At 40.4% G+C, this 24,076-nt stretch overlaps 1 protein-coding gene across 1 annotated transcript in view; it reads right to left on the minus strand.

Annotated features, from left to right (window-relative positions):
- Positions 1 to 343: 343 nt before the first annotated feature.
- MBD2 (methyl-CpG binding domain protein 2) overlaps positions 344 to 24,076 on the minus strand; it is a 69,646-nt gene continuing 45,913 nt past the window's right edge. Inside the window, exons 4-7 of the mRNA XM_068563198.1 lie at positions 10,399 to 10,489; positions 8,929 to 9,106; positions 4,594 to 4,732; positions 344 to 820 (exon numbers count right to left, since the gene is read on the minus strand). Coding sequence (XP_068419299.1) covers positions 4,606 to 4,732; positions 8,929 to 9,106; positions 10,399 to 10,489 — 396 coding nt within the window. The 3' untranslated portion in view covers positions 344 to 820; positions 4,594 to 4,605. The remainder of the gene's footprint in view (positions 821 to 4,593; positions 4,733 to 8,928; positions 9,107 to 10,398; positions 10,490 to 24,076) is intronic.

Consider the following 24,076-nt stretch of genomic DNA (forward strand, 5'->3'; position numbering starts at 1 on the left):
AAAATGTTCTAGAAAAACAGACATGGACTTCCAGTAACATCTGAAGCGCACCTGTGTACCTAACTCACGCCCCAGGGAAGAAAATGCCTTATTTTTATAGAACTAACAAAAGTACTCGTTACAGGCAAGGGGAAAAAAATTACCCATGCTACACGACAACTTACAATTCTGGTGAAAGCAGCGCAATTCTCATGATATCCAGAGGCATACTGCAAATGTATGAACCATTTGCTACTACCTCCATTTCAAACCTAAGTCCCAGGGATCACAGTTGAATGTGAACCAGGAATCCTAAGAAGGGGCTATGTATTGTGTGCTCCTTAACAGAAAGAATTCCAATCAGTCTGTGAATAGAATCATTTATTTGTCTTTACAGTGATGATGGAAGAATGTACAGGTGTCCTCTTTCAATAAAGTATAAAAATCTGTTTATATACAGTGAAGTCACAATAAGCTTTCATTGGGAAATTTATTTGGTACTCCTGATCCGTTCATATTAAAATTGCGGGGGAGACGAATATTTCACGTTAAGTGCTACATTTCCAGTAGATTGCACCTGGCATGAAAAGCTCAGCTTCATCTTCAGGGTCCTGCTTGATAGATATTACAAAAGGCTAATTTTAAGTCCTGGGACTCAAAATAAACATCATTTTTGAATAATAGATATATACATCAAAAATACATCTAAAAAGGCATTGGTTAGTGCTATTAAAAAGCTCTATGTGCTCGGGTGCATTTTTTTCTTACAGGCAAAACCCAGTGGAAACGTTTTTGTTCAATTCTAGGAATTTTCTCTTGGGGAAAGTCTGTCGAAAGTTATCTGTAAGAAAAAACAAACAAACTTAAGTAATTCAGTGATTTCTCAGGTGAGGTCAGCAAAACCTGGAAAAGCAGATAGAGGCCAAATTTCACTTAGAATAGGACTTTTAGAGCCTTGATAGCATTTAGTTACAGCACTTTGTACATAAAAAGTGCTCAACATTTCCCTTCATTGTTTCAAGTGTTTTATTTTGAAAATAACCCTTAATACTCACTTCATTTTCAAATAAATCATATGTACCCCTTTGTATGCTTGTGAAAATATTTTCTATCATTAATTAAATCAGCATAAAAAGAGAAATCACAGGGCATACAAATGAAGAAAACATAATAGACATAGCCAAATCCAAACATACCTTGAGAAAATTTAGGAAAATTTCTAACAATGATTTATTTTATTTCACAATAATTTATTTTACTTCTCAGAATTTACAGATGACAGAAATGTACTGAAGTTTTATTACTGCTTAACTTGGGTGAAATGGTACTGTGCAACTGCCAATTCAACTATTTATGTATTTGATACTCTAGCTCATTTATAGCTAAATGTTTTAACACCTTCGTTTTTATAGTTATCTTCTTCTTGCAGTCACTCCTAAAATGTTTGATAACCTGGGTACTCCTCTTGAGTGTAAAATCTTAAGTAACACAGCAAACCTCAACCTGCTATTGATGGTGTGCATGTACACACACACACACACGTGCACACACACGTGCATACACACACACACGCACACACACATACACGCACACACACACTCACATACATACACATGCACACACACGCACGCCTGCTCGCCCCGATCATTATTAACAGCCTCAGCTCCGTCCTCCCTGACGGGCTCCTGTGTTCTGGCAATCTCTGGAGCAGATTCTGGTGGGAGGAATGCAGAGGTGGGCTGAAACCATGCAGAGGTGGGCTGAAACCACAACTGAGCCCCAGGGGCCGTGTGACTAAGGAAGAAGAGCTGAAATCTCTTCTTGCGACTGCATGAAACTTGGAGTTACACCTCCGCTGACAGCTTCCTAAACTCTGCGCCTGCCAAATATATATATATATATACACACATACAAATTAAGGTCCATTTTGCTAATAAGGACCATCAGAAAGAGCATCCATGTCATAATGCGGTGAACAGACCTAAACAGAACCACATGTTACGGGTTCCATCTCTTAGCAGCCATGTGAACTTGGCCATGTCCCACCTTTAGTCAAGCTAAGTCCTACCTATTCCACAGGTTATTATGAACACCTAATTAAGTCATGTGGCAGTGCTCTGGTTTATTAAACACTTTAGGTGTACGTGGGGCTAAATTAGTGATTTAGGTAAATTTAATTTTGATAATTAAGAAGTACATCTAAATCTTCCATAACCTACAAGTCTAATGGCCTGGTCTAATAATACCATTCTCAAGTTTAGAATATGATACACGTAATGCAGATCTCTCCCTAGCACATGACAAAGTGATGGCTACTCTTTAAGTACATAAAGAGTACTTTAATCCCTCAACTTTAATTAGTTTGTTCATGCATTAACCACAGGCTCGCTTACATAAATTAGGGTGCTGCCCTGACGTCAACCTGCAAAGTAATCTGCAAAGTAAGTGAGGGTCTTGTAAAACCTCAACTACATGACCCTTGATTATTCTAAATTGTTTTCAGGAAAAAAGTCTGAAAAACAACAAAAAGCTCTGGAGAAGAAGAGGGCTTTCCCAGAGTCAGTTCTGATGTGGTGCAGGCGCAATGGTCCAGATTCCCACACTGCACTGAAGTCTCTGGAGAAAAGAAGCACGCTGCAGACTTGCCTCTGAGAGACTTCACACACATTAAGTACGCTCATCAAAGTCCATAAAACACATCCTGATCGGAGTGGAAAACAAGATTCAGTGTCAACATGGCACCTTCCTGTCCTCAACATGGAAAACAAAACAAAACCACTTAAAATAGCACTGAACTCGATTTAAAAGGTTCTGCGTGGTCAGGAAGCTGTGTGACCGAACGTTGCTGCTGTCACTGACTATGTAAATGGAAGACACTGTGATTATCACCTGATCTGTGTCACTGTGGCATGGGCCACTCCCTGAATTGAGACAAAGCACGGATGGGAAGGAAAGATTGTGTTAACAATGAATTCATCCCTCCTGCATGCAACACCCTCAGTATGACCCTCTACCAAACAGGACCCCTCCCCATCCACCCAGTGGCTCCAGTAAAACACCTGGAGTCATTCATCCCACTCTCTCATCCTCCCTAACAGTCAGTCACCCGGTCAAGTCGATTCTACCTCCAAATACATCTCAAATCGGCCTTTTCCTCTTTTTCTCCACACCCGCTGCCGAGACCCTCGTGAAGCCACCATCACCTCTTGCGGGACTACGGCAGCCTCCTAACTGGTCTCCCTGCTTCTAAGCTTTCCTTAGAAAGGACATCCTTTTTCATGCAGCAGCCGTGGGGATCTTGTAAATAAGCACATCTAATCACTTTACGCAGCCTTCAGTGGATTCCCAGTGGTTTTAATGATAAAGCTCAAAATCCTTAACAAGAATCCACAAGGCTCACCATGATTTGATTCATCTCCACACTTTCTAACCCTACCCAGACTTCCTACATTCCAACCATAGTGATCTTTCCTTTGGTCCTGAAAGGAACCGAGTTGTCCCTGCTATTTCTTTTGATGAGAACACGTTTCACCCTGACTTCTCCTGCTCACTCCTACCCGCCTTTCAGGCTCACCATAAATGCCACGTCCCGAGAGTCTTGTTGGCCCTCACATGGCATTAGCTCCCCTGCCGCAGCTCTCCCAGCACCTTCATTTTTCCTTTATCGCACTGATCACAGCTGGTGATCATACAGTTACGTGAGCATTTGTTTCATACAACTGTACGGTAAGTTCTGTGGGTGCGGGGACGTCCCCAGGACCCAGCACTGAATGCAAGACTGACTCTCAGGACGAGGTGTGAGGGGCAGAGACAGGGCTCCAAGACCAGCACGGGGTTAGAACTCCCACACCCTCCGCTCGCTCTCCTTCTCGGTCCATCCCTTTCTCTTTCCCTCCTAACACCACCACCCACCGCTCAGTTCTGCCTTCAAAGGACGCAAATAAATAATTGGCTTGGGGGTGGCAGAAAGACATGGCCCCCAAAACGAAGCAGGATAGAAGGTGGGAAGCAAGATGCCACATAAACCCTTGGGGATTGAAATGTAATCCTCTACAGAGAATATGTACCCGATGGAACAGAGACTGGGAGACTCCTACGTGAGTTCAGGACAGGATCATTATTTGTATTTTTTAAAGTAAATTATTTATCATACTTTAAAATGTCCTTCTCATTCTCCCTGCATCAAGTCTGTGCTAGAGAGAACAGAAACGGAGGGAAAAAAGGAGGGATTTTTGCCTACTTTGTGACCATAATTTTACAGAGGGGACAACAGACCCCAGGAGAGCTACTGTGGTAGAGGCAATGGCACCTTCATCTCCTCCAGCCGCTCCTCCCTCCCCGGCAGAGTCCTTTCCTCCTTCTTCTGCTTTTCTCTAGTGACACCTTGGAGACCAGATGCCTTGCAAGTGGCTGCAGGGGTGTGAACATCTTCTCATAATGAGAACAAAAGGATGCACACTTATATGGTCCTTAAATATAGAGGGGGCCAAACAACAGCACATGCACAAGATACGCAGAGGAGAAGGCTTTGTAGGCGCTGCTGAATCAGGCTACAAGGGCAAAAGCAAGGAAATAAAAGACCTTAAGTTCCACGTCTCTCTGGTGTTGCTTTACCTGATGCTAATCTTAGGCTTCATCTCCACTGTCCATTTCAATGCCCATCTCCTCCGTATCAGCAGCTCGTGACAAGATGTCTGCCATCAGTGCTTCTTCCAATTTCTTACGTACTCGTTGTACTCGCTCTTCCTGTTTCCTTTTTAAAAACAGAGTAAAAAGATACTAATAATTTGGCAAGTATTGGAACAATGAAGCTGCCGAAATGGTTTATCTTTACTTCAAAGTCATGAAAATTCCTGAGAAACATACATTTCCTTCTCCTTAGACTTTGCAAAAGTTGCTTCTACCCTCAAAAAACCAAGTCACATGGGGGATGAACTCTGTCCAAAAGAGGGACATTCAGACAGGCAGATAGCCCTCATCTCACAGAGAATTCCAGCAGGAGTAGATTTATTTCAGTGACCTTTTCTACAACTTCACAAACTTCAATATGTGAAGATTCAGGGTTATTCCTATAAAGGATAATTAGAAATAACTTAAAAGCAGGGAAGGAATACAGAAAATAAAGAAGGAAAAGAGATTTGCTCAGTGAAGCACTGAGAAAGATGGAGGAGGTGGAGGCATGATGAGCTGGGATTTCGTTGGCATTCTCTGGCTGTGTCAGGGGAAAGGTAGTTGGAGTTCTCCCTGGGTTCCCCGGCCTGCTGAGAGCAGGCCATCATGAAGGAACCAAGAGCACATGATCCTGTACACCAAGGACAGGGAATGAAAAGACTCTTGAACCGAGATGAGCTGAGTAGGTTAAGAATACACCACAAGTTTCCCTGTGTCTTGGGGACTCTAAAGGAACCTCAAAAGTGAGAGTTAGTAACACCGAGTCATAAAAAAGTTCAGAACCATTAGGTGAAAAATAAAGCACAGGAAGAGAGGCTATTGGTATACAATTCATCTTTAAAAAGCAGGAAAAAAAACGGAGACTAGCTCCTTGACAAGGCAAGAGAGGGATTCCTAAAACAGTTCTAGCAAATGAAGATGGTAAATAGAAATCCACATCCAGAACCCAGTGGAGAGGCAATGGTTGAAGACACAAGGGAAGGGACAAGACTGGCTAAGTAAAAGACTTAGAAAAAAGCAAGAAAGGGAGAGAGGCAAAGGCCCAGGTCGGAGGATGAGCCCCTTGATTAGAAAACAGGACGAGTCACCTCCTGAGACCAGAGGAAAGGTGGTTAGGATGGATACAGAATGGGAGACGGAGCAGCCCTGGGACAAATAAGAGATGCAACAAGGAATACTGATGGCTCTACTGAAAGAAGAAGTAGTTCATCAATAGTTGAGGAAGACAAATTGTAACAATGCCCCAAACCTGGGAAAGCAGAAGGGTAGAGGAGCAATGTTCCAGAAGACGCCACTAAGATGCCCTGAGTATTCACCCCTTGGGCACTCAACCAGTTGTAAAGTCGTGTTTACTGTAGTCTAGTCCCCACGTCTCTCTATCTCATGAGACTATCCCCACGTCTCTCTATCTCATGAGACTATGTCCAAGGTAGTAAAATTAACATATACTGTGTAAACACAGTAACTTTAGATGCCATCTTTACTAAACTCTAAAAACAGCGCAAAGAGATAAAAGGTTTGGACTTCTACCTTTTAAATGAATTTTCAAAAAGAGGGGATCTGTCACTGAATTAATCGGGCTCTGCAGCCTCGATCATATTAACAGAAACTGAAGTTCAACTGATTTTCATGCAGTGGAGCAGAGTCATGAAGAACACAATGTTTATTTCTTCTACAGTTAGCCTTGCCTCTGGCTCAGTGACTCCAGCTTTATGATAAATGGCGTATCAGTCTCATGGCAGTCTCTCATGCCTAGTAACAGAGTATGAGAGTCTACACAACTGCCTTAAAGTCACCCCATCAGGAAGACAAAGAAAATGGAAGGAATGGTGCTTCTGGCTAGAGAAGTATATCTGAAACTCTTGACATTGGCCACTGCTTCTCTTTTGTCTTGAGAACTGCTTCCCACATTTATGAAAACTGAAATTAAAGCATCTGCTGGATGTGGTAGGCAGAATTCTAACACAGTCCGCAAGATGTCCCCACCTGCCCCTGCTTACATTCCTAGTATAATTCTCTCCCCTAAGGGCAGGCAGAACTTATGAATATGATTGAGCTATCATTCTCTGATTAGGTTACTAATAACTGACCTTGAGTTAATCAAAAGGGATTATCACAGAGGGCCTGATCTAATAAGAAGAGGCTTTAAAAGGGGCTGGGCCCTTCCAGAAAGAAGCAGGAGAGGGGATGTGAAGGGAGCCATGGGGCAAGGAAATGCTGGCAGCCTTTAACCGCTGCGAACCGCCTCACCCCACAGCCAGCAAGAGAACGGGCGCTTCATTCTTACAACTGCAAAGAAATGAATTCTGCAACAAACTTAGGAGGAGCCCAAGCTCCAGAAGGCCTGCGGTTCCACTGACACTTTGATTTCAGCTTTGTAAGACCCCGGGAAGGGAATGCAGTCATGCCTGTCCCAGACTTCCGACCTACTGAACTGAGAGCTATAAACAGGTATTGTTTTAAGCTGTGAGGTTTGTGAGAACTTGTCACTCAGTATTAGAAAACAAATACACCCGTGGGTGAAAATAGCATCAAGACTGATGAAAATATATATGCTTAATGTTGAGATTCTTAGTTGAAGGTTTAATACAAACAGATTACTGGCTATCCAATTGGAGAAAGGGTAACAATTCCATTTGCAGTCATGTGTTTTGAACCTGTACTAATTCAACAAGACATGTTTGCTTAATAATTTCTGTTATGACAATGAAATCAAACGGACAATTTGTTAGACAAGTTTACCCTAAAAGGAAAGCATCCAGGTCTGGCTTTGAGACAGCTTCCTCCACTGTCAAAAGATCTGGTGTTGAAGCCGTCAGCATTCCCATGACATCACTCAGAGAACCTCAGTCAACCCCCATAATGACCTAGCGGAATCCCTGCTGATTAACTGGGTACTCATTCCAAGACACATAGGAACTTGTCTCCTGAGTAATTTCCTTCCTCAAAGGTAAGAATTGTCCAAAGAGCAAGTTGATTCCTTTCCTTGATTTTACATTTTGTTTTTCTTAAAAAAAAAACACTGATCGTAAATTCTATGTAATAAAGGCATCTGAGTGCAACTTTGAACCATTCTACATCTTTGCAAAAGGAACTACTTTAAAACCCAGGAACGGCTTTCCAATTATAAACCTAGCTAGACTCAGGCATTTAAAAACATTCTCATGCCAACTTTCATGGATTTAGAAAAAAAAATACAAATATAATACATGTTTTTTAATTCAAAAGTGCCTTTTGCTGGTTTGGTTTAGGAATAATACTCCAGTAAAGCTTTCTGGTTTACATTCAGAGGACAGAAATAGTGAAGTGTACACACTGCCCTATATTTAAAGAAAATACAGTATACTACACAATCATTCTAGAGTAATAACACTGAAGTTCATAAATCCCATATAAGAATTTCTTTGTGGTCTTAAATATCTGGAATAGTTTTGTTTCTCCTGAGCAATGGTTTGCTTATACTCCTTGGGCATTATCAATCTGAGCTATATGTCTTCCTTTCAAAATTTGCTGCTAAAAACCTAATTTGTGGCCCAGCCTTAGAAAGAGTGAAAGATGTTAACAGATGCACCTTGTGTCCGCTCCTCATTCCTGGCTCTGTTTCATTGCTTTACGCTTTGCTTTGTCTTTCTTCTCATTTGCTTCTTATCTGGCTTCACTGTGGTGTGTGTGTGTGTGTGTGTGTGTCTCTCTGTGTGTGTCTGTGCATGTGTGTGTGTGTGTGTGTGTGTGTGTGTGTGTGTGTCTCTTTGGAGCCACCTTAAATCTTTACTTGAAACAAGTTGAAGTAGAGATAAATAAATCTCTAAATTGAGCTTAAGTGAGGTAAATATAATCAAGATAAGTAAACTGAATTTTGAAAACACAACCGAACTTAAAGTAGCACGGCAATGATCTGCTACTGCAGACAAACCAATGCAGTCAGCGATCACAAAAGGCATGACTGAATGAAGGGGTTCTTAGAGCAGAAAGGCAGAACCCCAGATTTCATAAGACACTGCAAAAATGATGTGGAGAGAGTACAACTGATCTGTCCTTTGGACATCATCGTGATGATGTGCCTTAAACACAGCACTGCTACCTTTTTCAAGCATGTATTTGTTTTAAACGTTCTCTATCACCTTTCATTAGTTTCATTACAAAAGCTCTGTAAAAAAAAAAAAGTATAACTTTCTGATTGATTCATCACTTACTAGATGTGCCACGGAACCTAACAGGCAGTATAAAATGTAACAAGTGTAGAAGACAAGCTTTTGAAGTCATGTTAAGCTGCCTTACCTAATGTCTTCATCTGTGACAATGAAAGCCTTGCAGAGGGGTTGAGATGTGTTAAGCCAAACAGCGGGGTTCTTTTCCACAGCAGCGGAGACTTGCCCTGTGATCGGTGCAGAGCTTGTGTGCAAAGCACTGGCAACAGCAGATAAAAGGGTCTCATCATTACTACCTGGACCAACTCCTGCAATTAGAAACATATATGAGTTAAAGGAAATTTCTAGGTGTGCTGAGCAAACCTTATGTAACCGAAAACAACTGATATCTTTATATTCATTTGGGATCAGCTATTTAAAACTGACACAAGCCAAAGCAGCAAAGGATAATAGCATATCTATTTAGTTATTATACACCAAAGAACTAACATTAAAGAAACAGTAACAAAATACCTGAGTATTATAATAAAACTTTAACATAACTTAAAAATACATTTTCCAAAGTATTAAACTTTTTAAAAGTTGGCTACATTTCCACAAGCAAGTTCAATTATGTTAATGATCTAAGTCCCTTCTAAGGTCATATTACACTCCAGTATCCCTATTAATGTGTCCCTAGGATCCTGGAATAGTTTCCCCTGTAGCTGTTTAACATTCATTTCTAGCCATATCTCAAAACTTATCTTTTTTGTGTAGGGATTTCAAAGGAAAAGCCAATGCAAGTATGCTGTACCTGCACCTTTAACAGCTTTTTCAAATACCTAACGAAATATCCAAATTAACAGAATTATTAATTGCACACCTTGACTACATGTAGGAGACTGGAACCGTGGCTACATTTAAGTGCATTGCTTAAAGTCCTAAACTTGTTAAAACAGTTAAAGCAATAATTTCCAAGAGCATAGAGGGATGAGGCAATATTCTAACCATGAATTATGAGGATTTTTGAGCAATCCACAATGTATCAAGTTTTAGAAGCCAAAGTTCTAATACTTGAAAAATAATGCTTCTCTACAAGTTGGAATTAACATATGATATGACAAGCACACCAGCAGCTGAGCCACCCCAGATCCCACTCACTCCTCTCCCTGGACCAACGGGCATCTGCTCCCACTGCTACTTGCAGCAGCAGTTTGTGGAGGGAGAGGCAGAAGGAGAGCTGTTGGCTGCTCTTTTGATAAGAGCATGTGCTGGGGCCAGATGCTGCTTTGAGCAGGAAGCTTGGGACATTCTGTCATTCAGCTGCATTTGGTTCTAAAGGCAGCACATGGGTTAATTTACATGATGAACCCAACTAACCTAAAGCCAAAATGTACACGCAGAAAAAAATCTTAAGTAAGACGCTGCCCCGACGCATCCCTGCAACATACAAGCTTTTCAGGTACATTTCCTCTGGGTTTACTAAAACCCAAGAGGTACCTCATCCAGCAAGGCGTACAGTCCCCAAAGCAAAGAGTTGTCTCAATCATGTCTGACTCCACTGCACCTAACACAGACCCTGGCACATAGTAGGTACTGCTCAACTGAACTTGGATAATACCTTGAAGACCTTTAGGTAGTTCCATGGTTTTTATAATTTGTTCAGTTACATCTGATGCACTAAGTCCTTGTAGCCTCTTCTCCCAGAAAAGCTGTAAGGCAAAACATCACTGTTAATAGATACATTCTTGGGACAAGAAAGTAGCGCATCGATGCTGTTGAATAATGAAATTGAAATCATTTCAGTAGTTTCCTAATTTCCCCACTTTTTCCTTACAAAAAGCTAAATGATATTCCAAGCATGACTTCAACACATCATAATTCTTTCAAGTTATATTACTCAAAAACTTTTGTTTTGTTATTCTATGCAACCTATTCACTTGTTACATACAATAGATTGTTATGTGCTATGTACTATATATAGTCCTTTATAAGGTATCTTCCAAAGAGTATAACTTGAATTTTTTAAAGATTCATTTGGCATGAAAATTTAATGTTATAATTTACCAGGAAAGAGAAAAACTATATTATGTAATACCTCTTAATCCAATATTGTTTGGGAAATAACTCCTCCACCTATGTGATTTTTCCAAGACACTGAAGTTTAGCCCTTTAGCATACTTTAAGGGGAAAAGGGCCATTTTTTAATGGAAACTTTCCTAAAATGTCTTACATACTACCTTGCTTTTTAAACAGGATGTAATGTTCATGAGTGACTCTCTTCCTGTTGCACAGAGCCTGGGTTGCCTTAGCCACTCGGGGGCCCCAGGTCATCCTTCTGGTACCAGTGAGCACACTGAAGTCTCTTCACACCCTCTGGGGCTAGTGAGGTACGCAATTGCTTATTCAAACACTAAATGGTCCAGGACAGTTCTGTTTGATTTTATACCCTTCCTACACTTAGTTCTCTTTCCTAGTTGGCTATTACTTCTCACTAATATCATTCATCCCTTCGACATGTATTTATTGAGCTCCTACTAGGTGCTGTGCCTGTCCTGTGGATGCAACAGTAGATGAGATAGACAGTGTCTTTGTCCTTAAGCCTCATCTCTTTTCTAGTCTGTTTCATATTTACTACAGCCCAAAAAACAGATCAAGGAATTCCTCAGGATTCGATATACCTGTCTTTAACCCTGGATACCCAGGGCCTGTCACGTGGTAAATACTGAAAAAATATTTGTGTGAATGACTGAATGTGGGAGTAAATGGACTCAGAATCAGGAACTTGAGGGACACACAAACCCAACTTGAGAGCCCAGCTATAGATGTATGACCCTGGACCAGTTCTATAACCTCCGAAGTTTCAGTTTCCTCTTCTGTAAAATGTGGCAGCAATGACTATCACAAAAGATTACTATGGAGATTAAATAAAGCAGTATATGTAAACACCTGTCACAGAGCAGGAATAAGGTTCATTACATTTACTTTTAACAAATTTTGACCACTCTGAGGGCTTTTCAGGCTTATATTCTAACTTCAGGATATATGAAAAGTATCAAATAATCGCCTTCCAGACAAATGAAAAGATACAGTAAAATACTTCTATTTATGGCCGAACAATAATATGTTAGATTATATAATAACCACAATGCTAGCACCAAGAGTAACCTGCTTCACTGTCCTTTGAAGATCTCTGGTATATGGTTAACAGCTCCTTGTATCTCCACACAAATTACATCAGCAGCAGAATATGTGGTCAACACATATGAGGACATGAATATATCAACCGTCATGAGAAAAATAGTTAGGTGAAGGTAATAATTAATGAATGTGATAAATGTCCCAAGAAAGTCTGCCTGCTTTTCCTCTTTGGGGAAATAACAATCATCTATGCTTTGAATATCAAAACTACAGGAAAAAAAACAAGAAAAACGAAAGTGCAGTTAATTCCTAATGAAAAAGCATACAGAGGGAGTCAGTGAATATGAGATTAGTAAGTGCTTTTATAATAAAATTATATATATATATAATCTGTAAAAATAACACTGCCAAAAACCAAGTTTGAAAACCTTGTACAGAGATGATTACTAACAAATTACATCTAAAAGTTCCAATTCTAGATAGCAAATGTTAAATTGTTTACCCTCTATAATTTTTAATGTTTAAATTCCTATTAATTTGAAGGAAAACAAAAATTTAGAAAGAAAAATTTTGCAAAATAAATCTTGGATTGAGAAACAAGTGTACAGCTCTAGATTACAAATCCTGGTACCACTACCTGTCATCTGATAGCCCTCAACTAAATGTGAAGTTGAAACTGAAAGGTTGATGAGCTCTTTATAAATGGAATGCTTATGCCATGAAAATGGAGATACATGTATTTATGAATGTATAAGTGTGTATGTGTGTATTTCTCCCTGCCCCTACCACCGCCCCCCCCCACCCCGAGAAGTAGGGAGGTAGTGGGAAAGTTCAGAGCAGGAAAGGAGGCTAGTTTGAGAAAAGAAAATATTTAACTGGTCAAGGGTACCACTGCCATCCTCTCCATTCTGTCCACCATGCGTTCAAAGCGAACAAACTTGCCTAGGTTCCATGAGGACTGGAGCCATCTTCACGACCTAGGTGTCTGTTTACACTTCAATACGTCCCTAACTCACTTTCTCTACACCCATCTTCTCCGGGTCCTACTTGTTTTGTTTTGGAGAGGGGGGATTCTTTGTACTTTAAAATATGTTTAAAATTTACACTGGGGGCTTCCCTGCTGGCGCAGTGGTTGAGAATCTGCCTGCTAATGCAGGGGACACGGGTTCGAGCCCTGGTCTGGGAAGATCCCACATGCCGCAGAGCGACTAGGCCCGTGAGCTACATCTACTGAGCCTGCGAGTCTGGAGCCTGTGCTCCGCAATAAGAGAGGCCGCGACAGTGAGAGGCCCGCGCACCGTGATGAAGAGTGGCCCCCGCTCGCCGCAACTAGAGAAAGCCCTCGCACAGAAACGAAGACCCAACACAGCCAAAAATAAATAAATTAATTATTTTTTTAAAAAAAATTTACACTGAGCAGGCATTATGCTAAGTGAAGGAGTCCAGTCTTTTACATATTGTATGACTGAACTTATATGACATCTTAAAAAAGAAAAAAACTATAGGGATGGTTGCCAGGGATTAGGGGTGGAGGGAAGGTCTCACTGCAAGGGGTTAGCGCAAGGGAATTCCTTGGGGTGCTGGAATTGTGCTCTCTGGTTTTTTTTTTATAAACATAAACTTTATCCCGCTGATACAATTACCATTTTTTTTTCCCATTGTAAGGAGTCCCCCACTAGGATAGCTGTCTTGTCCACCATACTTTCATGAACGCTATTGCTTTCATAAATCCTAATCTACCCAACGAAAATCTGATTTCACCTGCCAAATCCAATAGTTTTCACGGCTTAACCTTGCTGCCTTGTGTGAGGTCAAATAATCAATGTAATACTTTTAAGGATCTAATATCTGGAGAAACTCCCTAATGTGCTATCACTCTCAGTTATTACATCCCTTTCTAATCCCCACTAATCAGACCCTCCTCTAATATCATGTTTTCTTTGTCACCCTCCAGTATATAAAAGAACTGGATAGGGCCCATGTGTGCATCACTTTATATTGCCAACGATCTGGGCAATGCCCTATCCAACAAGCCAGTTGATAGAGAAGCACAAGATGGGATTAAAAGTCGTCCAAAACCAAAAAAAAGTGCCTAAAATATCACTGACAGGGACAGTGCAGCTTTGGAGAAACCATCTTACTAGAAAGTGGAGTTCATCTCTACACCTTTGCTCCTCACATGAATGTAGGAAATACCTCTATGACATCAGTGGAAGCACAGCTGCAAGTGCTTTATCTATCTTATAGAGCCCCAGAGGACAAGCATGATGATGTGTTATAAAAGCTGCTTCATACGATCAAATCTGTTTCCTGAAAGTAAAACCAACCCAGAATACAACCGTATCATTTTCTTTTTTCAATGGCTGCAGATTTAACTGGGACTTTGGCAGACTCTTTCAACGTGCCTTACAAATGGTATCCAAAGATGAGGATGAGGAAGAAATGGGGATGTCAAACAATTCCTCGTATCATACACAAACACACATCCCAATTCTGATGTGCTGGGAACTAAGGTTGATCATGTTTATGAGGACTGTCCTCCGTCACCCTGAGCTTAATAATACGTACTCTGAAGGGATTTGTGCTCTTCGGAGGAAGTCAGAACAGAAGGTTTTATTGGAAAAAAGCAGTAGAGAATCAATCCAAATTACAGATACTCTTTTAGTGCCCATTATACACAAAGCATTTTGCTGGGCACCAGGGATAGTTATTAGGATAACTGGCAATCAGGCAATCACTGCCCTCTAGCTGCTTACTGTTTGGTAAAAAACTAGCAAAACTCTATGAGGTAGACTGTAATAATTGCAATAATGAAGATACAAAATTAACTTCAATTTGGGAGAATCTGGAAGGGCTTTTAGGAAGAGGTAGCATTCGAAAAATGTATAAGAATTCTATAGAAGAGGAAAGACTACTCCAAGCCAAGGAAATAGCTTAAGCAAAGGCAGGGGAGTGAGACGGAGAGTATGGGCCAGTATTTCTAAATGTTTTTTATACACAAGAATAACCAGGGTGGCTTATTTTATATGCATATTCTAAGACCTCAGCCCCAGAGATTCTGTTCAGTAGGTCTGGGGTTAGAGAGCTGGCTTTTATTTTATTTTTTTAACCAGTGTCTTAGGTGATTCTGATGCAGGCCGGGGATCTCAGTTTGAAAAAGGCTGGTCTGGTCTGTGCTGAGAGAACGGCAGTATACACAGAGGGTTGTGTACACTGATCACCGAGACCCCCGAGTTATTCCTGATTCTACCAGAAGATAAAAAACACATCATGCTATCCTCTCCTCACAGAGAACAGGAGGAAGATACTTGCCTTTCTATTTTTCACTGCAGGAGGACGTGTGTCAAAGTATATTTAAGAGTATAGCAAATTATTTAGGTGTAAACAGAAAAAGGGCTTGCCCAAAGTTCTGTTTATGCCCAGGCATATTCTCTTGGTGGAATAGGAGGAGGAGGAGGAGAAGGAGGACGACAACTCCCACTTACCCACCGGGCCCTTTCCTTCAGCCTGGCGCTGTGCTCAGGGCTTTACATACAGTAATTCGGTTAGTCTTTCCTACAGCATTTTGAAGAAGACATCATTGGTCCCGCCTACAGTAACTCACCAAAGGTGCACAACCAGTCAGCGGTGCAGCTGGAATTAACACTCAGGTCAGTGTGATTAAACAGTCCTGATCTTAACAGTAAAAGCTCTGGAAGAGCATTTACATGCACGGCTCTGTGTTAATAGTAACAGGCCTGAGACCCTTGTAGTCATGAAATCAAAGGCAGATGAAAGATCAGTAACTGCTAAGAAAATTGTCAAGTTGCTCTTAATCCATTCACCTACTAAGTAATGCTGTGTAAACTGCCCACTGTAGGTGACTGGTGCCGACACCTGCCTCCTCCTCATGTAGAATTAAGAGGCCTGACCATGTAATGTATTTTGGCTAAAGCTGGCACAGGGTTTCAAGATGATATCAAGGGACATCCCTGGCGGTGCAGTGGCTAAGACTCTGCGCTCCCAATGCAGGGGGCCCGGATTCGATCCCTGGTCAGGGAACTAGATCCCATATGCATGCCACAACTAGGAGTTCGCATGCCACAACTAAGGAGCTGATGAGCTGCAACTAAGGAGCCCGCCTGCCGCAACTAAGACCCAGGGCATCCAAATAAATAAATAAATATATATATTTTTTTAAATTTTTATTTATCTATCTATTTATTTATTTTTGGCTGCGTTGGGTCTTTGTTGCTGCACGCGGGCTTTCTCTAGTTGCGGCGAGCGGGGGCTAGTCTTCAATGTGGTGCACAGGCTTCTCATTGCAGTGGCTTCTCTTGTTGAGGAGCATGGGCTCTAGGCATGCAGGCTCAGTAGTTGTGGCATGCAGGCTTCAGTAGTTGTGGCTCACGGGCTCTAGAGCACAGGCTCAGTAGTTGTGGCGCACGGGCTTAGCTGCTCCACGGCATGTGGGATCTTCCCAGACCAGGGCTCGAACCCATGTCCCCTGCACTGGAGGAAGGATTCTTAAGCACTGCGCCACCAGGGAAGTCCCCAAAATAAATAAATATTTTTAAAAAAAAGGATGATACCAAACCATAATGTGGGGTAGCTCACATGATAAAAACCAAAGAATTGGTATAAAATATATTCTCTACAAATTAGCTTTCTTAGAATTAATTGCAAATATCGATGACATTGAACACCACATTTTTTATTTGGTGGATAAAAATTAAAGACAGAAACCCGTACTCCAAGAAAACTCTTTCAGATAAGTCACACTAACAATGGAGTGTTAGCTCCAATGGATGTTTCATAAAACAGGAGAGACGGAGTGATTGACGAAGTTTATAGAATTGGAAGACTTTTGAGTTTTTTCTGTAAGAGTACTATTTTTGGTTACTTATGCGAATATCTATTTCTCATGAACACAAGGAAAAGCATCTAGATCAAATACACATTTTCATCCACCATTATATTTAATTTGAAAAGCACTGTGTAGTGTTTTAAAAGAATTCACTGATTAAAAGAAATTGACCTCCAATGTATGCTCATGACCTCAACTTGAGAGTCAACTGGACAGTAGGAAGATTGAACTTCTGAGCAGCTGAGTGAACGGGACTGGCCTTCAGAGTCAGACCGACCTAGGTTCAAATCCATTCTTTGTCATTTACTAGCTTTATAAACTTAGACAAGTAACATAGCCTGTTTCAGCTTCCTACCCTATGGAATGGGACAATAAAAACAATCTCAAATGGTTATGGACACTACATGAAGAGGTTTTATAAACACTTGAAGATAACCCATAGAGAGCAAATATCAGTTTACTGCTTAGTTTTACCCACGGCGTCTAGCACACTGTTTTATCACACAATAGTACCTAGTAAGTAATTGGTCATCTTATTAAAATTAACAAATATAAACACAGCAGAAAGAGTCAGCTCTGAAAGGTGCGTTATTTACAAAGGAAGACTGAGACGTGCATTCCAGTCTGGTAGTCCCGCCCAGATTTTCAGCGGGGGCGCTTTCTTGCTACTCGAAGTATCTTAAAACCCTTCCCCTTCCTTGTCTCATCCAAGCCAGTCTGCGCCCCTCCGGGGCCCAAGGTTGGCTGGGAGAACTCTGGCAAGCAGGAGCGGCTACACAGTTTGCAAGGCCCAGTACAAAATGAAAATGTGAGGCTCTTGTTCCGAAAGTTATTAAGACTATTTCATGATGACAGCACAGCATGTGACCAGGCACGGGCCCTAGTTAAGGAACTGCTCAGGTCACACGCCCAGGGAGCCAGAGGGATGGTAACTACGTGCCGGGTGGAAAGGAGGAGAGACCAGCAGAGACAGGAGACCCCCGTGCCGTGCAGCAGTACTTAGGGAAACGCTGTGGTATAATCTCACTCTGTGAATTCCTTAAAAGTAGCAAGGCAACAGAAAATTGTTCTGGCCGGATCTATGCAATAACAAAGGAAACTTCCCCTCGCTCCGCGTCAAAACAGCCCAAGGATTTCTCTTCCCTCTTGTCACTCCTCATTTGCAAGACTGGAGCGAGGACCCCTGCCAAAGCCTCTGTGAGTGAGCTGTACGGTAGGAAGAAGGGAAGCCCAGGGAAGGAGGAAATCATAATGGGGAAGAAGGACAGAAGCCGAAAGAGGGATGAGAATTTTGTTCTATTTAAAGGACAGTGGATAACATGGAAGCTTTTCATTAAGATTTCCTGAAACTGTAATTTTCTTGTTATTTTTACTCCATCTATTTCCATCTTGTGATGATAGTAGAGCCCTCAGAGAAACCTCAAAAGGCTATAAGCTTGTTTCAAGAACAGAAGGTAGAAAAGAAACTGGAAACAAACGACATTTCTGTTCCTCAGTGAAGCAAGAAGGCAAAAAACTCAAACCAGTAGCAGTAGCCTAGCGCTGAGTTTCTCAATCTTGGCATTATTGACGTTTCAAGTTGGATAATTCTTGGTTCTCAATGTTTAGCGACATCCTTGGCCTACACCCACTAGATACGAGTAGCACCACCCCAGTTGTGACAGCCAAAATGTCTCTGGACACTGCCAAATTTCCCCAGGTATTTGGGGTCGGGGTGGGAGGACAAAATCAGGTCTGGCTAAGAACCAGGGGTCCAGAGAAAGAGAAAGGGGAGAGGAGACAGGAGGTTTACAGTGGCAGGGGCCCAGATCTCACAGCTGAGACAGAAGGGAGACCCTTCCCTGGCATATGCATCACCACACCAGCCCCCTTCTCGACTTTCAGAGAGTCTCTATCCCAGCTCTCCATTCCCGGGCCTTACCAGAACCACACTAAGTGGCCTGGAGCTGGCTGCCTCTTTTGTCACTGCCAGACAGCCAGGGGGTGAGTACGATAAAGCAGAAGTGGGAGAAACACTTCTTACCTTAAGACCTGAAATTGAACACACTTCCTGATAGAAACATGGTTATAAACAGTAATTATTTTTAGTAATTCAGACACACTTTAGATTTAATTGTCTTTTATGGGCTGGTCTAGGACACTAGAACCATTTATAATATCATTTCTATTGGAAGATGTGGGGTTCCAAATGACTGAAACACGACATTTTATATCCCAACCTGTAAGTTGAAAAGCATCTGTGTGTACAGATTTTAGAGGGAGTTCTCTGTTATTACCACAGCATCAGAGACCACACGTATGTGCAAAGATGTCACTGACTACTGAGAAAAACACAGCTCCATTCAGAATGACTTTAGGTGTTCAAATACAGGTATGGTAACAAAATAGAACCATGGGTTGATCTTGAACATTTTAACTTCCACAAATTCTTAGTATGTAGCTATCAGTAGGGCCTGGCCAATATTAAATTAAAAGCCCAGGGAAAAAGCATCCCGCCAAACTGAGCCATACAAAAACTTAAAACTTAGATCTTCATATAATTTTCATATCTTGTCTTAAATTACATCTTCCCTTCCCTTTTGAAATGATAATCTCCATTAGAAAAAATCAAACTGACTATATAGAACACACCGAGATTTCAATAGTGAAACTAAATTCATCTAAAACTGCGATATATCCAAACCCCAGATTTCTTGAGCTTTCCTCCCTGCCCCACAGATGGCCCCTGGACCATTTCACCCTTCCTTTACTTTTCTCCTGTCTCAGAGGACTAAGTACCCTGCTGTCTTTCTAAGAGCTTCTCTACAGTGATGCTTGGTCGTATCTTCTCCTGCCTCCCTCTGATCCTGCCCATCGATTTACAATATCCTCCTCTCACACTTTCCATTTTACCCCTTCCTCTCCTTGGGCTTCTTCCCCTGAAGTGACAGATACACTGGAACATGGCTAACATAAAAAGTGTCCTTATTTAACTACATCTCCTTCAAACCATCTGTCTTCCTCCTTCCACTAGGAGAGAAACTTTCTTGTTTCCTCACCTTCCATTCATTCTTTCCTTCTAACCTTGACTCTGCTCCTACTATTATATTAGCACTGACCTGCCCAAGGTCACAGTAACCTTCTAATTACCAAATCCAATTCCTGATTCAAGCCTCCTTTGCCCTACTTCACTGTTGCCACTGCCTGCTGTCAGAAGACTTAGAAAGTCTGCCTTTTATGATGCTTCTCTGTATGTTTCTGTATTTTCTATTACTGTTAGGCAACAAATTAAGACTTCTAACAGTAATTGTCAAAGAAATAAGACTATAAGCAATTTTTCTAATAAAAACAAATATTTAAAATGTATGAGATGAAATATACCAGGACTTTCCTGGTGGCGCAGTGGTTAAGACTTCGCATTCCCAATGCAGGGGGCACAGGTTCAATCCCTGGTAAGGGAACTAGATCCCACGTGCATGCCACAACTAAGAGTTCACATGCCACAACTAAGAGTTCGCACTCCAGAACTAAGGAGCCCACCCGTGTGCCGCAACTAAGGAGCCAGTGAGCCACACCTAAGGAGCCCTTGAGCTGCAACTAAGGAGCCTGCCTGACGCAATTAAGATCTGGCGCAACTAAATAAATAAATAAATAAATATTAAAAACAAAACAGAACAAAACAAAATAATTATCAACATTTAAAAACAAAAGATGTAATATACCTTTTAAAGTATTTGGGCACAGAAGTGTTAATACTTTGTAAAGTAGAAGAACCAAAAGTTACCTTTAAAATTTAACCATTTTATGAATTTTAACTTGCACAGTCTTCATCTCTGTCAAAAGCATGATGCGAGACACTCAAATTTCATGGGATGAATTTGTGGCTAAGTAGAGGGGATACAGGGTAACAGGAAAACCACTGGTTTGGAAGTTTAATGCTTTGGTCCTGACTCAACCATTAAATAGATGTGCTGTCTTAGGGAAGTCACTTAATCGCCTTTGGATGTATCTTCACTAGTAAAACTAGAAATACTAATAACTGCCTTATCTACCTCAGAAGATAAACACTGATAAAAAATGAGGAAGGGCTTCCCTGGTGGCGCAGTGGTTGGGAGTCTGCCTGCCGATGCGGGGGACACGGGTTCAGGCCCTGGTCTGGGAGGATCCCGCATGCCACGGAGCGACTGGGCCCGTGAGCCACAATTGCTGAGCCTGCGTGTCTGGAGCCTGTGCTCCGCAACAAGAGAGGCCGCGATGGTGAGAGGCCCGCGCACCGCGGTGAGGAGTGGTCCCCACTTGCCGCAGCTAGAGAGGGCCCTCGCACAGAAACGAAGACTCAACACAGTCATGAATAAATAAATAAATAAATAAAAGAACGTGAATTTCTTTAAAAAAAAAAAAAATGAGGAAGTTCTTTGAAAACATAAAAATTTTATTGTATTGTTTAGAACATTTTCCAATGTTAGGATTCCATAAATTCAATGAATATCTTATTCACTTTTCTAAGGCTTTTGCTAAATCGAATCAAAGAACAAAGGATCTTGTCATGTATTTGTAGACTAAACCAAAACCCAAAAAATGTACACTTTATATTCAGTGATTCATGAAAAGCTAAATATGCAAGATACTGGGTTAGGGCTACACAGAAGAACAATGTTTCCTGCCCAGAAGGAATTTGCTGTCCAGTTTATAAACTGCTCTATTTCAAATCAACCCCATATGATATCTGAGTTGCTAGTTTTGGTCAGCAAAAACAACTTAACTTAAATACCATGGCCTGCAAACATCAAAAGACAAACATGAGCTACCCTTTTATTTTGGGGGAGTGGGCTAGGAAGAAAGGGCTAGATAATGACAAGAAAATTATTACATAAATCAAGGAAAAGCTTGACTCATGTGGTTGTGCAAACTACAGTGAGATCGTTTGTTAAGGCAAAAGATAACAATGTGGGCTGGAGAGGATGGAAGGATGAAGCAAGAGGCAGTAGAGCTGAGGAGGATGGAGGTGCAGTAACCGCCGGCTGCAGCTGCTCGTCTGAACTCTGTCATGAACGCCACTTCACTTACACAAAGTGGGTAGGTAATACTTGCCAAGTACCTGAAAAGGTACTGTTACCCTAAGATAACCATGGAATAAGAATACTTGCTCATGAGGCCTATAAGTTTTTCATGTGCTACTCCCACAGGAAAAGTGGTAACAATTTTCTTATCAATATGTAAGTCCATATAAGGATGTAGCTATGTTCCTTTATTTCTTGTATGTCATATTTCCACACAGTTGAAATTATTTGTTCAGTGTTTGTTTTCCTTATTAGATTGGAAGTTTTATAAGGAGAGGATGCATGACTGATTTGTGTGTTTGTACAGCACCTGTAATAGAAGCAACAATATACTCTGTTTAATAAATGAATTAATGATTTCAAAACCCACTCAAGTGCAAGAACTTTAATCTCTGATAGAGAGCTATCACTAGTTGTTTATCAGAAGAGAGGCCCTTCAGAAGAGCTTCCCTGAAACTAATTTCAATAGTATAAAGTAATTCCTCATTTTTATAGTGGGACATTAATAGATCCTATTTCCTTTTTAATATCAATAAATCAAGAAATAGACGTACATATGTACTATTTAAAACATGACATTGAGCAACGACTAGAACTAAAATCAGGTTACAAATCCTCAAAATTATCAGAAGTATGAATTTAAGTGGAAAACCCAGACCTCAGAACAAAAATATTAATACCAGAAAATGACAATAAAATATTAAAAACAGTATATAAATAGAATGATAGACTCAAGACCAAACATATCTATAAAATCAATAAATGTAATGGTCAACTCGGCTATAAAAGAAAAAACGACCCTCAGATCAGATAGAAAAAAAAAATCAACTGTATGTTTCATGGAAAAAAAAAAAATTTCTAAAAATAAAGGGACTCAAAAAATAAAAAATAAAAAAAAAATAAAGGGACTCAAAAAGCTAACAATAAAGAGTAAAGAAATAGAAAGCAAATATAGACAATGAGAAAACAAAGGCTCCAATATTACTAGAAAATTACTTCAAGGCAGTAAGTGTCAAATAAGACAAAGCTTAACCCATTATAATTAACTAACTTCCATAAAATAAATATTATCTCAATAAATTTGATGATAAAATTGGAGTTTGGTTTTCCACGGGGAAATGTGCATGTATAGACTGAGTTCAAAACTTGTTAAGAAAGCTCTCCCCAATACTTCATTCCACCTTTCACCTAGATACTACCAACATCAGAGAAAAGAGGGTATCACAGATACTACAAACATTAAAAATATTACTAAAAAATATTATGAACATCCTTATATTAACTTGAAAATTATGAAATGCACAAATTCCTAGAAAAACATGTTCTCAAAGTTGGTACAGGAACTATGAATATTCATCCATGTACTCATTAAATAAATTGAATCTGCAATTTCAAGGCCCCCCACTTAAAAACAACAACAACAACAAATTAGGCTGAGATGACTTCACAATTAAGTCTTCCCAACATTTAAAGAAAAGTACCAGTCTTCCACAAATTCTTCCAGAGAATATTAAAAGAGAGATCACCTCCCAGCTTATTTTACAAGGTCAGCAAAACCTTGATACTAAAGCTTGAGAAGAAAATTATGAGAAAAGAAAAATGCACATCAATCTCTCTTGTGACTATAAATGCAAAAAATCCTAAACAAAATAACACCAAATCTAAACAGTGATAACACAACATGACCACACTGAGCTTAATCCAGGAATTCAAGGTATGTTTAAAGGTTTTTCCATTTAAAAAAATCAAGCCTTGCAATTTACCACATCAACCAATCACTGTAATTCACCTTATTAACAGAAAAGAGATCATTATATCATTTAACTAGGTAGGGAAAATAATTTGATAAAATTCAATACCCATTCATGAAAAATATTCTTAGTAAACTAGGAATATAGTGAATTTCCTTAATTTGACAAAGAGTATTTACCAAAAAACCTACAGCAAGCATCATATTTAATGGAGAATGATTAAAAACGTTCCCTGGTATTACAATAACAGACAAGGATGTCTGCTATCACTTTTATTCAAGATCGTATTAGCATTCCAAGCCAGTGAAATAAGACAAGGGAAAAAAAAAAATCAAAGGTTTAAGGATTGGCAAGGAAGAAATAAAACTCTCGTTTGCAGATGATATGTTTGTTCATGTGCAAAGTTGGAGAGACTCACTATCTAATAAGTGAATTTAGGAAGATAACTGAATACGTAGCCAATATACAAAATTCAGCTTATTTCTTCATATTAGCAACAGATAACTAGAAAAAATTTAAATG

The sequence above is a fragment of the Eschrichtius robustus genome, chromosome 14 (genome assembly GCF_028021215.1).
Source record: "Eschrichtius robustus isolate mEscRob2 chromosome 14, mEscRob2.pri, whole genome shotgun sequence".
NCBI classification, from domain to species: domain Eukaryota; kingdom Metazoa; phylum Chordata; class Mammalia; order Artiodactyla; family Eschrichtiidae; genus Eschrichtius; species Eschrichtius robustus.